We start from the raw sequence: 13,019 nt of genomic DNA, 5'->3' as shown, positions 1-13,019 counted from the left end.
CTGAGTTATTGAGTCATTATCCCATTGTTTATTGCCTGACCACTTGTGATTAGATGAGGGTTTGTTCTCATGCCCTTATGGCTAAGATTGAGGAGTGAGGGAAGACAGTGCGGTTAGTGGATTTGTAACTGATGCTGTGGCCATGCCCAGGGTGGGCTGCTTAATGGACCTATATCAGCCATGGGCCCTCCAGTGGTTTCCCACAGCTCTCTGTGCTCAGCCTCAGCCCCATCACAGTTTTTTTTCCTCTTTTTTTTTTTTTTTAAATAATTCAGACTGTAATTTGCCAATGACCCTTGTATGGGGAAAGCAGCTGGTGATTGGGGGACAGAGTTGGGATTTAGAGATCATCTGGAGAGCCAGGCTGTGAGATGGGTAAGATGGAGTTACAGAAGTTTAGAAACTAGAAACAGGTATAAAACAAAGTACCATGGAAATAAGTTGGGACTTAGAAAAAAAAGTTCCAGCTCATATTTAAAAAGACCTGAAGAACAACGAATGCCCGCGCCAGAGGGCGCATGTGACAGAGCAGCATGCAGCCTGACCACCTGTGATTACCAGCACCAGTGCCTAACATCCACTGTCCTCTTCTCTCCGCTTAGCCAGACTCTGGGAGCCATAGTGACCTGCTAGTTGAGTGGTCATGGTGGCTGTCCAACATGTGAAGCAGCATATGTGTCTGGGGTGGCCATGCAGCTCAGTGGCAGATACTTCACTCATTTGTATGTCCCTGCTTGGCACCCGGCACCCCCATTACACACACACACCCCCGCCTTATATCTCATAAGGTCTCCTTCTGCTCATGGCTCTTGACAGTTAACATGTGGGTCTTGGAGATCAGTTGTGACCCACTCATTTGAAGAGGGATCCTGCAGATGCACAGGTATTAGGGTGCATTCAGATTGAAGTGGATAATTGCATAGGACTCACAGTAACCTAATGACATGGGCCATGATGGCTGTCTTCAAGGGGAAGTACAGATAATTCCTCTTGAGAAGGAAACGGTCAGGGCCTGGGTGGAAGCGGCGTGGAGCACTTTGAGAGGAAGTGCATTTTTGCTGATTTGGGAGTTTAGCGCTGCTGAAAGTATTCTGGGCTTGTGAGACCTGCTCTGGGTGGGGTTGTTGTAATGAGGGCATGCGCCCCATGGATCTCTGAAGGCTCTCTAAATTCTGCACTGCCAAGCCACTGAAGACACATCAGTTTAGAAACTTGACAGAAGCCTTGCCACTGTATGCCATCTGGTGTCACTTCTGATGCCATGGGTCCAATGGAAAGTGTTGGTGTCCACTAGCCAGTGGAAGGAAGGAAGTGATAGGGGGACAACGTGGCTCAGTTGGTGTGCCTGTCACATGGGGGGCTTACATGCCTATCCATGTAGCAGAGTGTAATTAAGGAGGCCAGCTGTGCTCGCAGGGTCAGCATTGCCTTCCCATGCTCTCATTGAGTAAGATAGTGGTTATTTCTGGCAGAGTTTGCTTAGGATGGAAAATCAAATTTTGAGACCTAGGCTAAGTTCTTAGATTGCAGTTGATTTTGCTATGCAACTTTCAGCTTCTTTCGGTGTGTCTTTTGTCCTTTTGCCCCTTTGTCCTTTCATTTCTGCCCTCTCTGTGGATTTTGGGGGAGTGCTCTTCAAGAGGCTGGTAGGCTGTTGGCTTTCACAGCTACTGTAGTGAGGAGGCTGTTGGTTTTGGAGGGTGCGATGGAGCTGTTGGAGAGGGGATAAGTACAAGTTAAAACCACTCTGGTCACCATTAGTGATTCTACCACTTTCCTTGAATCCATGCTCATTACATTACTTAGCCTGCTTCAGGTCTTAGTCACTGATTGCCAGAGAACTCATTTGGCAGTCTTAGTTGCTCTTATGGAGGAATGGGTTTTCAAAGATGTTTGTTCTGCTACCCCAGGTTTTGTTCCATGTCAGTACTTCATCAGCTGGACTGGCCACTCTTGAGCAATGGAGAGTGTGCCATACATCTGCAGTGCATACTTTCTCCCTCTGACACGCTCTCTTCTTACCTCTGACTCGGGGTGTGCAAATGGACTGCGGGGTGTGTAAAGAGCACAGGTTTCCATAAACCTGTGGTCTCTGCTCTCAGTTCATCAGGACTTCCAGCTTTAGGATGATGGCCACAAACATGGAGCCCTTTCTCATCTTGCCTTACCCTCATCTGCCACAGACCAGAAAGGTTGGCTGCCCACCTGGCTAGTGGAGTTCATCTGTAGCTAGCAGTCCCACCAACTTTGTACATCATCCTCTGATGATATTCTCCTGTTAGGGTTGGAAAACATGCTAATAGTTAAAACAACCATTTCCTCTGGATATTACTGGGGCTTGAGCTTTGGGTGAGATGTAACCTTAATTTCTCATTATCACATCTTTTAGTCCTGGTTAACAGCTTGAGTGTTGTGCTAATTTTTTGTTGTTGTTGTGGGACTTGAACTCTGGGCCTGTGCGCTGTCCCTGAGCTCTTCAACTCAAGGCTAGTGCCCTACCACTTGAGCCACAGTGCTCCTTCTGGTTTTCTGGTGGTTAATTGGCGATAAGAGTCTCACAGACTTTCTTGCCTGGGCTGGCTTATCCTTCTGAGTAGCTATGATTATAGGTGTGAGCCACTGATGCCCGTCTTTATGTTAATTTTTTTAAATCTAAGTTCTTACATATAACAAAAATTCAGACTTTCATAGGACCAGAAATCTAACTCAGTGGGTACTTATTTTCTTCAGTGGCCATCCATCTCTAGTCCTCTAAGTTGGAGGTACAAGTGCTATTGGCAACAGAGACTCTTCTGAAAAGCTGTGTTATATAGCTCTCACATTAAATACCAGTTACTTTCTGCATTTTATGGATTTGTGTATTTTCCTCTCTCATTTGTTAGAAAAGCAGTCTTAAAATGTGATATTACATGGTGGTACAACAATTGTGAAATCTTGAAAGATAAAACTGGAAACATTTGCTTGTATTTTTTTCTGCCTTGGAGTGTTTCACTAATGAGACATTTATACTGCCATAAACCAGGGCGGAAATATAGGTGTTGATTGATTTTTGGATGGCAAGGGGCTTCTCTAATTGCAGAATTTGACATTTGTGTCGTTTTAGGTGAGCAAGACGTGGAAGGTGATTGCTGAGGACGAGGTGCTGTGGTACAGGCTGTGCCAGCGGGAAGGGCACCTTCTAGAGAGTAGCATCTCTGATTATTCATGCTGGAAGCTCATCTTCCAAGAGTGCCGTGCCAGGGAGCACATGCTAAGAACCAACTGGAAGGTAGGTAGTAGCTGCTACCCTTCTCTGGGGAAGATGGACTATAATAAGGACACCCCAGGCCAAAGGCCAAGCCTTTCATTACAGCCTGCACCTGACTGCAGAGCAGCTCTTTGCATTTCCTCACCTGCATACACACTGCCTGTGCACGCACCACCTGCGCACGCACTGGGAGCTGTACACCCTCTTGCAGGAGGGAGACACCGTGTGGCTCTGCATGCTGGCTGCTCTTCCCTCGCCTAACCCGTTGGCTTGCTGCCCTAACATTTATCACTTCAAGCCTCCCCGAAGCATTAGCTCACAGTGAAGCTTTGCAGAGCCCTGTTTCTGTAGGGGATAACTGTCAGGAAGCAAGCTTCATGGGGCGCAGCATGATGGCAGTGAGCTCAGAGAATGGAGGAGTGGCCCTTCCTGTGAAGAGCCTCTAAGATCATCACTGAGGGCGACATAGTGCCGGTGTACATGTCTGTCTCTGGCCACCTCGTGATGGTAGGCTTGAGTCCAGTCACACCCTGTGAACAATGTTTTTCTTGTTCAGAGTAGCTCAGTCCCCTTATTAGTGACATTGGGCCAACTTATTCTTTCTGCAAGGTCTGTCCTGTGCTTTGCAGGATGTTGGATGGCATGCCTGGGCCTGGATACCGGGAGTCTCTTAAGTCCCCCAGTGTGACAGATCAGAAGGTCTCCAGACACTGACAGATGTCCCTTGGCAGGGGGTGAGGTGTTTGCAGAACTGCCCCAGTTATCTAAGGAGAATTTGGTAGGGTGAAGACCCCACCCAAACGCTGCTGGCCCAGATGTGTGTGCATCCACAGAAGGTGGTAGGCCCACTGAGGGGCTGTGTGCCTGCTTAGGTCTCGTGGCCAACACAGGTGAGAGGCAAGCTGAAGGGCTGGCAGCTGCTCAGATAACCTGGAGGCCAAATTAAAGCTTGAGAATTGAGGTAGTTTGGGCCTTTCTGTCCAGAGAAGAGGGGTTATTGCGATTTATGAGCATATCCCCTGGCTTGAATTCAGACATGTCCAAGAAAATGACAGCCAGGTGCTTTTCTTCCTCTTTGGTGGAGAGAAAGCCAGGAGGAAAGGCAGCATGTCCTCAACCTGGTTCACAGACTCAGCTCAGCGCATTGGGCAGTTCGTAGCAGGAGCTTGGCAAGTTCTCTGCAGCCGCATTGAATGCCTGTTGTGTCTCTAACAAGCACAGCACCTCCATATGTGCTCAGTAAATGGCTGACCACGAGTGCACTGCTTAGAAGTGCAGGCAGTCTGTTTCCTGACACTGAACTATGCCTGAGTGGGTGGGTTTTTAGATGGTATCTCTGATTAAACATAATACTGAGTTGCTTATGAAACCTGAAAGTTAGCATTAGGGCGGGTTGCTTAGCCTCGCTCAGCATGCCTCCATTTTCTCACCTCTGGAGTCAAGTAACAGTAGCACTGCACTCAGCCCTGTCATGGGTGACCACCCAATTCCCCTCTTGCAGAGCCTGGCCCACAACTGCTTCCCAGGCACCATTGGCTCCTGAAACTCATATGCCTTGGCACACAGAGCAGTAGATATGTCCTATTTAAGGTCAGCGTTGGAATGGGGTGGACAAGCAGTTTGGTTTGATACTTCTCCAAGTTCTTAGGTCCCTGCACGTAGGGGATGGACCTGCAGTTTAGAATCAGCCTAGAAATGTGTGAGCATGGGCTGTAGTGTTTCTCTTGCCGGCATTCTCAAACCTCTCTGTGCTGGTGAGGGGAGGGATTGGAACCCGAGAGGGAAAGCATTCATGTTCTACTAGAAGCAGGCAGATTTTCATCTCAAGACCTCTCTTCTTTCAGTGCCTTTCCCTTAAAAGAGCTCTCTGTTCTTGTAACTGTGGCAGTGGCCCTCACACATCTGACTCCCAGATCTTCCCTCCTCCCCAGAGTCCCCTAGGTAGATGGCTCCTCCTGGATGGAGGCAGCTTTCTCCCTGCACTATAGACTTGACCTGCAATTAAGTTAGGACTGTTACACAAATAATCTTGCCCAGTTTGAGCAGCTTAGCTGCTTCATAAGTGTTGATTTTAATGGAATGAGTGTCATTATGTCTATGCTAATAAAGTAATACCATAAGCAGCTACTGCTACTGAACATTCACCCTGTGCCAAGAACTGTGTGTAGAGCTAGTGTACACAGTTTCTAACCCTCGTGCCAGGCACTGGTGTACACTGTCTCTAACCCTTGAGCTGGGTGCTGGTATACACAGTCTCTAACCCTTGTGGTAGGGGAGGGGGTCTGGTGCACATGGTCTCTAACCCTCATGTGTGGGGGGAGGGGGAGCTGGTGCACACAATCTGTAACCCTGTGTGGAGCGAAGAGGGAGGGGTGCTGATGCATATAGTCTCTAACCCTTGAACCTTTGCTGGTGAACATGGCCTCTAACCCTGGGGCTAGGGGGTGGGGGGCAAGAGGAGGGCACAAGGTCTCTTGCATATGTTTTCTAACCCTGATGCTGGGAGGGTACAGGGGCTGGTGCACATGGTCTCTAACCCTTGAGAGGGGCACTGGTGCCCAAGTCTAACCCTCGAGCACATGGTCTCTAACCCTGGGGGACAGGGGCTGATGCACACGATTTCTAACCCCCAAGCTAGACTGACCTTTCAGATCATGGCTATTCTGGAATACCTCTATTCATGCCTGCCTTTACTGTCTCACTCTTCCCAGCCTCCCATGTGCAAGTGCTTTACGTCCTTTTATTTTTATTTTAAAAATAATTAGAAGGGTTGGGAAGGTGGCTCAGAGGTAGAGTTTATGCATGAGGCCCTGGGTTCGATTCCTCAGCACAATATAAGCATAAAAAGCTGGAAGTAGTGCTGTGGCTTAAGTGGTAGAGAGCTAGCCTTGAGCTGAAGAGCTGAGGGACAGTGCTCAGGCCCAGAGTTCAGGCCCCACGACCGACCAAAAAAAAGAAAAGAAAAGACAGAAATAATTGGTATCGTTTTCTGAACTAGAAATAATCATGGTAAAACAATTCAAAGTCACCAAAGGTACAGAGGTGCAGAGTAGAAAACAAAACCCCCTCTTTTTCCTAGCTACCTAGCTCTCCTCCTCACAGCATCTAAGTTTTCCTGAACGATCCTTTCTAGGGTCAATCTTGTACTCAGAAGTGTTTCCTTTTCCCTTCATCTGTTCTAATCTCTTACCTGTTTTTTCATTTTAGTTATTAAAATAAATTGGCAGTACTGGGGTTTGAATTCAGGACATGTGTGTACCAGGCAAATGTTCTACCACTTGCACCACAACCCCATTCAAGGTTTTTGTTTTGAGTTCTTTTGTGAGTTAATAGATAAAATATGACTAAATCCTCTCTTTTCTCTGAACTGACTTTATTTAAAAATAATATTATTATCTTTTTATTGTTATTTTTGTTAGTTGTGGGGCTTCAACTCAGGGTCTGAACACTGTCCCTGAGTTTTTTTGCTCAAGACCAACACTCTACCACTTTGAGCCACTTCCAGTTTTCTGGTGGGTAATTGGAAGTAAGAGTCTCACAGATTTTTACTGTCCAGATTGTCTTTGAACTATGATCCTCAGATCTCAGCCTCTTGGGTGGCTAGGATTACAGGTCTGAGACACTGGCACCCAGATTATTTTTATTATCTTTGGGCAGTTATATGAACTGAACTTTTTAATATGATTTAGGGGCTTCTTCAGTTACTCACAACTGCCCATAGATTTCCAGCCTCCTGAAGATCGCAGCCTTTCATCATTGTCAGTGGTCTTCAGGGCAGGGTGTGTCCACATACATGCACTCAGTTTGGTGTCTTTCATGTATATGGGGGCCTGGACATGCTTCATGTGTTAATTGTCATTTTTATCCTTTTGACTGCCCAGATTCCTTGAATACAGTACGTGCCATAGAAAACACTATGGGAAATCAGAGAATACAAAGTACTTTTGTCTTCCAGCTATCCCACGAACAGTATAAACACCATCTCCTTTTCCTTACACAGAATAATGTAAATGCAACCCCCTTTCCTTACACAGAATAGTGTAAATGCCACCCCTTTCCTTACACAGAATAGTGTAAACGCCATCCCCTTTTCCTTACACAGAATAGTGTTAACACTATCCCATTTTCCTTATACAAATGTATATGACATCCCTCTTTTTCTTGCACAGAATAGTATAAACGCCTTCCCCCTTTCCTTACACAGAATAGTGTAAACGCCATCCCCCTTTCCTTACACAGAATAGTGTAAACGCCATCCCCCTTTCCTTACACAGAATAGTGTAAATGCCTTCCCCCTTTCCTTACACAGAATAGTGTAAACGCCATCCCCCTTTCCTTACACAGAATAGTGTAAAGCCATCCCCCTTTCCTTACACAGAATAGTGTAAACGCCATCCCCCTTTTCCTTACACAGAATCGCAAAGGTGCTGTGAGTGAGCTGGAGCATATTCCTGATGCAGTTTTATGTGATGTGCATTCTCATGATGGCGTTGTCATTGCTGGGTAAGCAAAACATTTCACTTGTCTGCCCTCTGCGCACCAGTGACCTTGTCCTCCCTTCAGAGCGGGCCCCTTCCTCAGTCTCGGCCTGTGTTTAAGGTGGAGAGCGTGGTGAGTGGTGTGGACCCGCGTGGAGGCCTGTGGTCCTTCTCTCAATGTCTCCTCGCCTCCCAGTCACTCGCATGGCAGGTCACATTAGAGTTTCATTAAGGCAAACACTTGGTATTTTATAAAGACATAAAGTCAAGCCAAGCAAGAACAACAAGTGTTGGCACACAACTGGTCTGCTCTTATCCTCTTGTTCTAAAGCCTTTATTATGTGGGGCTGTGGCCACACATAATCTTCCTTCCCTCTGCAGGCTACGTGCTATCTAACTCAGTCAGAGCTAGACTTCTCATGTGTTTCCATTGCCATGACATTTAATTTTAGCTTCTATAGATTTGGCTTCTGATCTAAAGCCACTGCCACGAGCTCTTTATGCTTTGGTTCAGAAGTACATTCGTGTATTTCTATAGTATATGACAAGAAGGTCAGCTAGCTTTCTGGGTTGGGAAGATATCTTGAACTATAGTTTCAAATTGTGAACTTTAAGTTGCGTACTATAGAGTCTCAAGTGTGTGCTAGGAAGTGGAGGCCAGAACCATTCAGCTTTGAGTCTGGATTAGCTGTAGAATGAATGAGCTCCTTTAGGAAGGCTCCTATCTGCTGCAGACCCAGAACACACACACACACACACACACACACACACACACACACACACACACACACACTAGAATGAATGAGCTCCTTTAGGAAGGCTCCTACCTGCTGCAGACCCAGAACACACACACACACACACACACACACACTAGAATGAATGAGCTCCTTTAGGAAGGCTCCTACCTGCTGCAGACCCAGAACACACACACACACACACACACACACACACACACACTAGAATGAATGAGCTCCTTTAGGAAGGCTCCTACCTGCTGCAGACCCAGAACACACACACACACACACACACACACACATACATACTAGAATGAATGAGCTCCTTTAGGAAGGCTCCTACCTGCTGCAGACCCAGAACACACACACACACACACACACACACACACACACACACACACACACACACACTCCTGCAACGAGTTTCCTCAAGAAGCATTCCTTATAGAGCCCCTTTTGAACTGAAATTCCAAATAGATTGTTTCCCTTCCCTTCCCTCTCCTTTCCTCCCTTCCCCTCCCTTTTTGTGCTTGTTCTGGGGCTTAAACTTGGGCCTGGGTATTGTTCCTGAGCTTTTTTGCACAAGGATAGTGAGTACTCTGCCACATAAGCCACAACTCCACTTCCAGCTTTTTGGTAGTATTACAGATAATAATGGCTGGCTTTGAGCCATGATCCTCAGATCTCAACCTCCTGAGTAGTTGGGATTATAGGCATGAGCCACTAGTGTCCAGCCCAAGCTTGTCTTTTTCACGAGGTATACCCAGGGAGGGACACTTTTCTTTAGCTGTGTTGACTGGCTGTAATAGGAAGGTGACTGCGGAGAGCGGTAGAAGTATTTTTGGAAAGATGAGTTGTTGGCAATCCATTCAGCAGGTTTTCATTGTGGCTTCACGTTTCTACTTTCATTGTTGCCTCATGGACTCAGAGCTCCTATAGATGGGCAAGGTGTGTCCACCAGCACCATTCACCAGCACATAGCAGAAGGTGTTTGTGTTCGTCTTGCTTGAAAAGATCTGCCTAGGGTGTAAGAAGATGCTGATCTTGGACTCAAAGAATCCTAAAAGATTGGAAATAAAGGAGACACTTTTATCCCAAAAGCCAATTAGGAGTTTCTTATCGGGATATGGAGCTCATGATGGAAAGGAGAGGCAGGCTGGCCGGCGCTCTCAGGCCAGCTGCCAGCCCTTCTCTCTGGTCTCCCTTTCCCTGGGGGTCTGTTCAGCACTGCGGATTAGGCCACACAAAGCCCAGCGATGCCAGCGTTCTGGAGATCGATTGGGTGAAACTTGAGCTGTGGGTCAGAGAGGCTCCTCACAGCTCCTCTTCTAAGAGAACCTCATAGTGATGGCTTAGCAAGAGATCCTTCAATCTTGCTTGTATGTAGAGCATCTTGTGTTTATCATTAAAATTTTATCTGGCGGTTACGATGCTTGTTTTCTGGGTCAGCTCTTGACTCCCTTTTCATTTGAGACAGCGTGTTTGTGGTTACCTCATTCCCAATCAATGTTGTATTCTCCAGGCTTTCTACAGTTATGCATCTCCAAGGAGCTTCTTAAAGAGACAGCGCCGCCTCACCTTGCTTTCTCTTGTCCTAATTCTCATCCCTTCCTTTTTCCTTTCTTTTTACTTGGTGAAATCTGCTCAGAGGCTTAGTTTCATGTAACTATAAACCGATTTTACATTTAAATGTAATTTTACTATTAAATGTACTTCCTATTAATTGGTAGAGAGAAAAGAGTTGCAAAATACCTAGCTTTGTCCCCTTTCAGTTGTCTGTGTAGGTGTTGTTGGTTTAGAGTCAAGCAGCAAAGGCCCAGGTTTGACCACTGCAGTGAGATTCATGATTGACCCCTCTTGGTTCTTCCTCACTTTGCTTTCCACACAAAACCAGAGAACCTTGAAGCAGCTACTTGCTTCCCTCATCCCTGGCAACCTGAGTGCCTTGGTCCCCACTCACCGAGCTGGATTGTTCAGCACCACACTGCCTGCAGACATGATGCTTAAGGGTTGGATTGTGCATCCTTTTGGCTTAAGATTTTGCTTCCCTTACCATCTTATGAATAACCTCTGGTTACCTTTTCCTCCTGTCTGGAGTTCTTTAAAGTATTTCCAGATTTCCCCTCATCCACTCCTCAATGTATCCTGCTTTCTCCTCTGGCCAGGTCTTTCTAAAAGGCTGATATAGAACACAAATAACCATAAAATTTACTCTTGGAAAGCAACTTTCAATAAATTCACAAGACTGTATCTTCCATTGTGTAGTTCCTGTGGATTTTAAACACTTTGAGCACTATAAGAGGAACACCTTCCCTGGGCCTGAAGGCTCAGTGCTGTCCTGTGTCCTCCCAGAGGTCCTGTCCACCTCACCCTGCGCCTGGTGTCTGGAGCTGTGTTTATCTGTAGCACAAGGAAGGCGCAGCTCATCACTCCACCTTACCGTCCTCTAGGCCGTTCTGATTTCTGCCCAGCCATAGTTGTTTTTCCTTGTCAGCATCTTATGAAACTGAGGGGCATACTGTTATTTCTGGCAGTCAGGAGGTAGATGGATTCGGGAGCATGGTAACTTGAGGGATGTTTGGAGACTTCACACAGTTAAACTGAAAAAGTTGAGGGCTCAAAAGCATTTTAGAAGATTTCTTAATCTGAAAAGTCATAAAAACTAATTCCTCTAAGTCCAGTCATTCTCCTTACCAGGACTATAGGAAAATAATCAGAACACAAGGGTAGTGGAAAATCAAACTCTAATCCCACACACTTCTAAGGACCTCAGTTTCTTCAATAGGTATTTGTAGTACTAAGAACAGATCTCTTTATTCAAAATGATCTCATAACTTAGGCATGCCTACCCAGCAACTTGGGTCTCCTGTGAGAGCACCCGTATGTTCTTTGGTGTCGCCTGTCAACACGCTGCTCAGAACGCATCCATCCCATTGTTCAAGGATGCATGCTGTATAATAAAACATACCAGTGGCATCACTGTTCACTATTAGGGGAGTAAATGAGAAAATTTCTTGAATATAATTATTCAAGAAATTTTGCAACAAAGAAATGAAAAGTAACCTGAAATTTTTTTTAGTTTAGTATGAAGGAAAAGGAAAAAAAAAAGTAACTAGAGCAATGATTATATTGAAAACCAAGCTATATCCACCAGCAGCTATACCCCTTAACAGAGGCAATTTAGGTGATTTCACTACCATTGGGGGTGGGGGGAACACCTGAGGTGTGCTGGGTTCAGTCCTTGGCACCAAAGTAAAATGGTATGTTTATCACTGAAGAAATAAAAATAATAGTAGCAGCAAGTATGACCACAGCCCTGTGCTTCGTGATGCTCGGGCCATTCCCCATTACCCTGTCAAATTCTTGAAGAGTTGAAAACAGATGAAGAGTGCACGACCTGAGGTGTGCCCAGGTAGAGTGTGCTGTAAGACTGAAGGAGACACTGAGGGAGAGAGTGGTGCCTGGGCTCCTGGAAGCTCATGCCAGCTCTGCCAAAGTAAGCTGTCAGCACAGCAAAGCTTATATGGATGGCCAGCACTGTGGTGGTGGTCGGCAGTAACCCTGCTCCTCGCCACTACTTAAGAGCTCTTGTCTGTATAGGAAACATTTTTCTATCACAATAAAGGACCATTTCCCCCTTTGGATTTAAAAAGTCCCAATTGCCTTCTCCATGATGAACTTTTATTCAGTAGTCCAAATTCTGCCTGTTTCCCACTGCTGGGGGGAATGTGACACAGCATGTATGTTGACCGCTTCCTGATCACTGGCTATTTCAGCTTCTAGGCGTGACCCAAATGTGCGTTTTTCCATAGCTCTGTGTGTCTGTACAGCCTAGACCTCAGTTAGAGGGAGTTCAGTTACCTGTAGGCATCAAGCAAAATCTGGACGCTCTGGTTTCTGTGAGTGAACTTTGAGTATCTTTTGCTTTATTTTGTCTTATCGTACTTTCGTCTTTTCAGAACACCAGTTTAAACGCAGTCCTCTCCTGGAACTTAAGATACTTTGCTCTTAGGTATTTACTTTCTCTAATTGGAAATGTACCTTTATATTGATCATGGACCATGCCACAATATGAGTAGAGGCTTTGATCTGAAGTAGTATGTGTTTTTCCCTCAGGACCCAATGTTCTCAGGGACAGTATGCCTGATATTCTGCTAGTTTCATGTGAATGGGTAACAGATCATTTCTCTGCACAACCCCAGAGCTCTGAGGTAACAGAGGCTCTGTGAATGCAGATCAGGGATGAAATTGTGCTAGATAAATGTCACTGATGCTTATACTTAACTCCTGACATGCTTTCTCCTTTTCAGAAAATGTCCTCTCTTGACAGTTTTCCTTTCGACCTTGCTGTGTATAGATTGTGTGCTGTTGCTTATTACCACACTGGGCTGTTTCCCATAAGGAACCTGATCATTACCCGTTAGGGACCTCTTCTTTTAAAATACTTGTGAATTTACTTATTTATTTTCTATTGTGAGGGATACATGCTTTTCTAGTAAATAAGTCTGAGGTAAGCTATTGATAAGTAACTTGAGGAGAGCATTGCATTTATTATATCTT

At 45.7% G+C, this 13,019-nt stretch overlaps 1 protein-coding gene across 1 annotated transcript in view; it reads left to right on the top strand.

Moving 5' to 3' along the window:
* Positions 1 to 13,019, top strand: part of Fbxw8 (F-box and WD repeat domain containing 8) — an 84,212-nt gene that overhangs the window by 24,860 nt on the left and 46,333 nt on the right. Inside the window, exons 3-4 of the mRNA XM_013014218.1 lie at positions 3,104 to 3,268; positions 7,662 to 7,750. Coding sequence (XP_012869672.1) covers positions 3,104 to 3,268; positions 7,662 to 7,750 — 254 coding nt within the window. The remainder of the gene's footprint in view (positions 1 to 3,103; positions 3,269 to 7,661; positions 7,751 to 13,019) is intronic.

This window comes from Dipodomys ordii, unplaced genomic scaffold, assembly GCF_000151885.1.
Source record: "Dipodomys ordii isolate 6190 unplaced genomic scaffold, Dord_2.0 Scaffold23, whole genome shotgun sequence".
Taxonomy (NCBI): domain Eukaryota; kingdom Metazoa; phylum Chordata; class Mammalia; order Rodentia; family Heteromyidae; genus Dipodomys; species Dipodomys ordii.
Note: the sequence above shows the minus strand (reverse complement) of the source record. Positions and strands in the feature narration are given on the sequence as shown.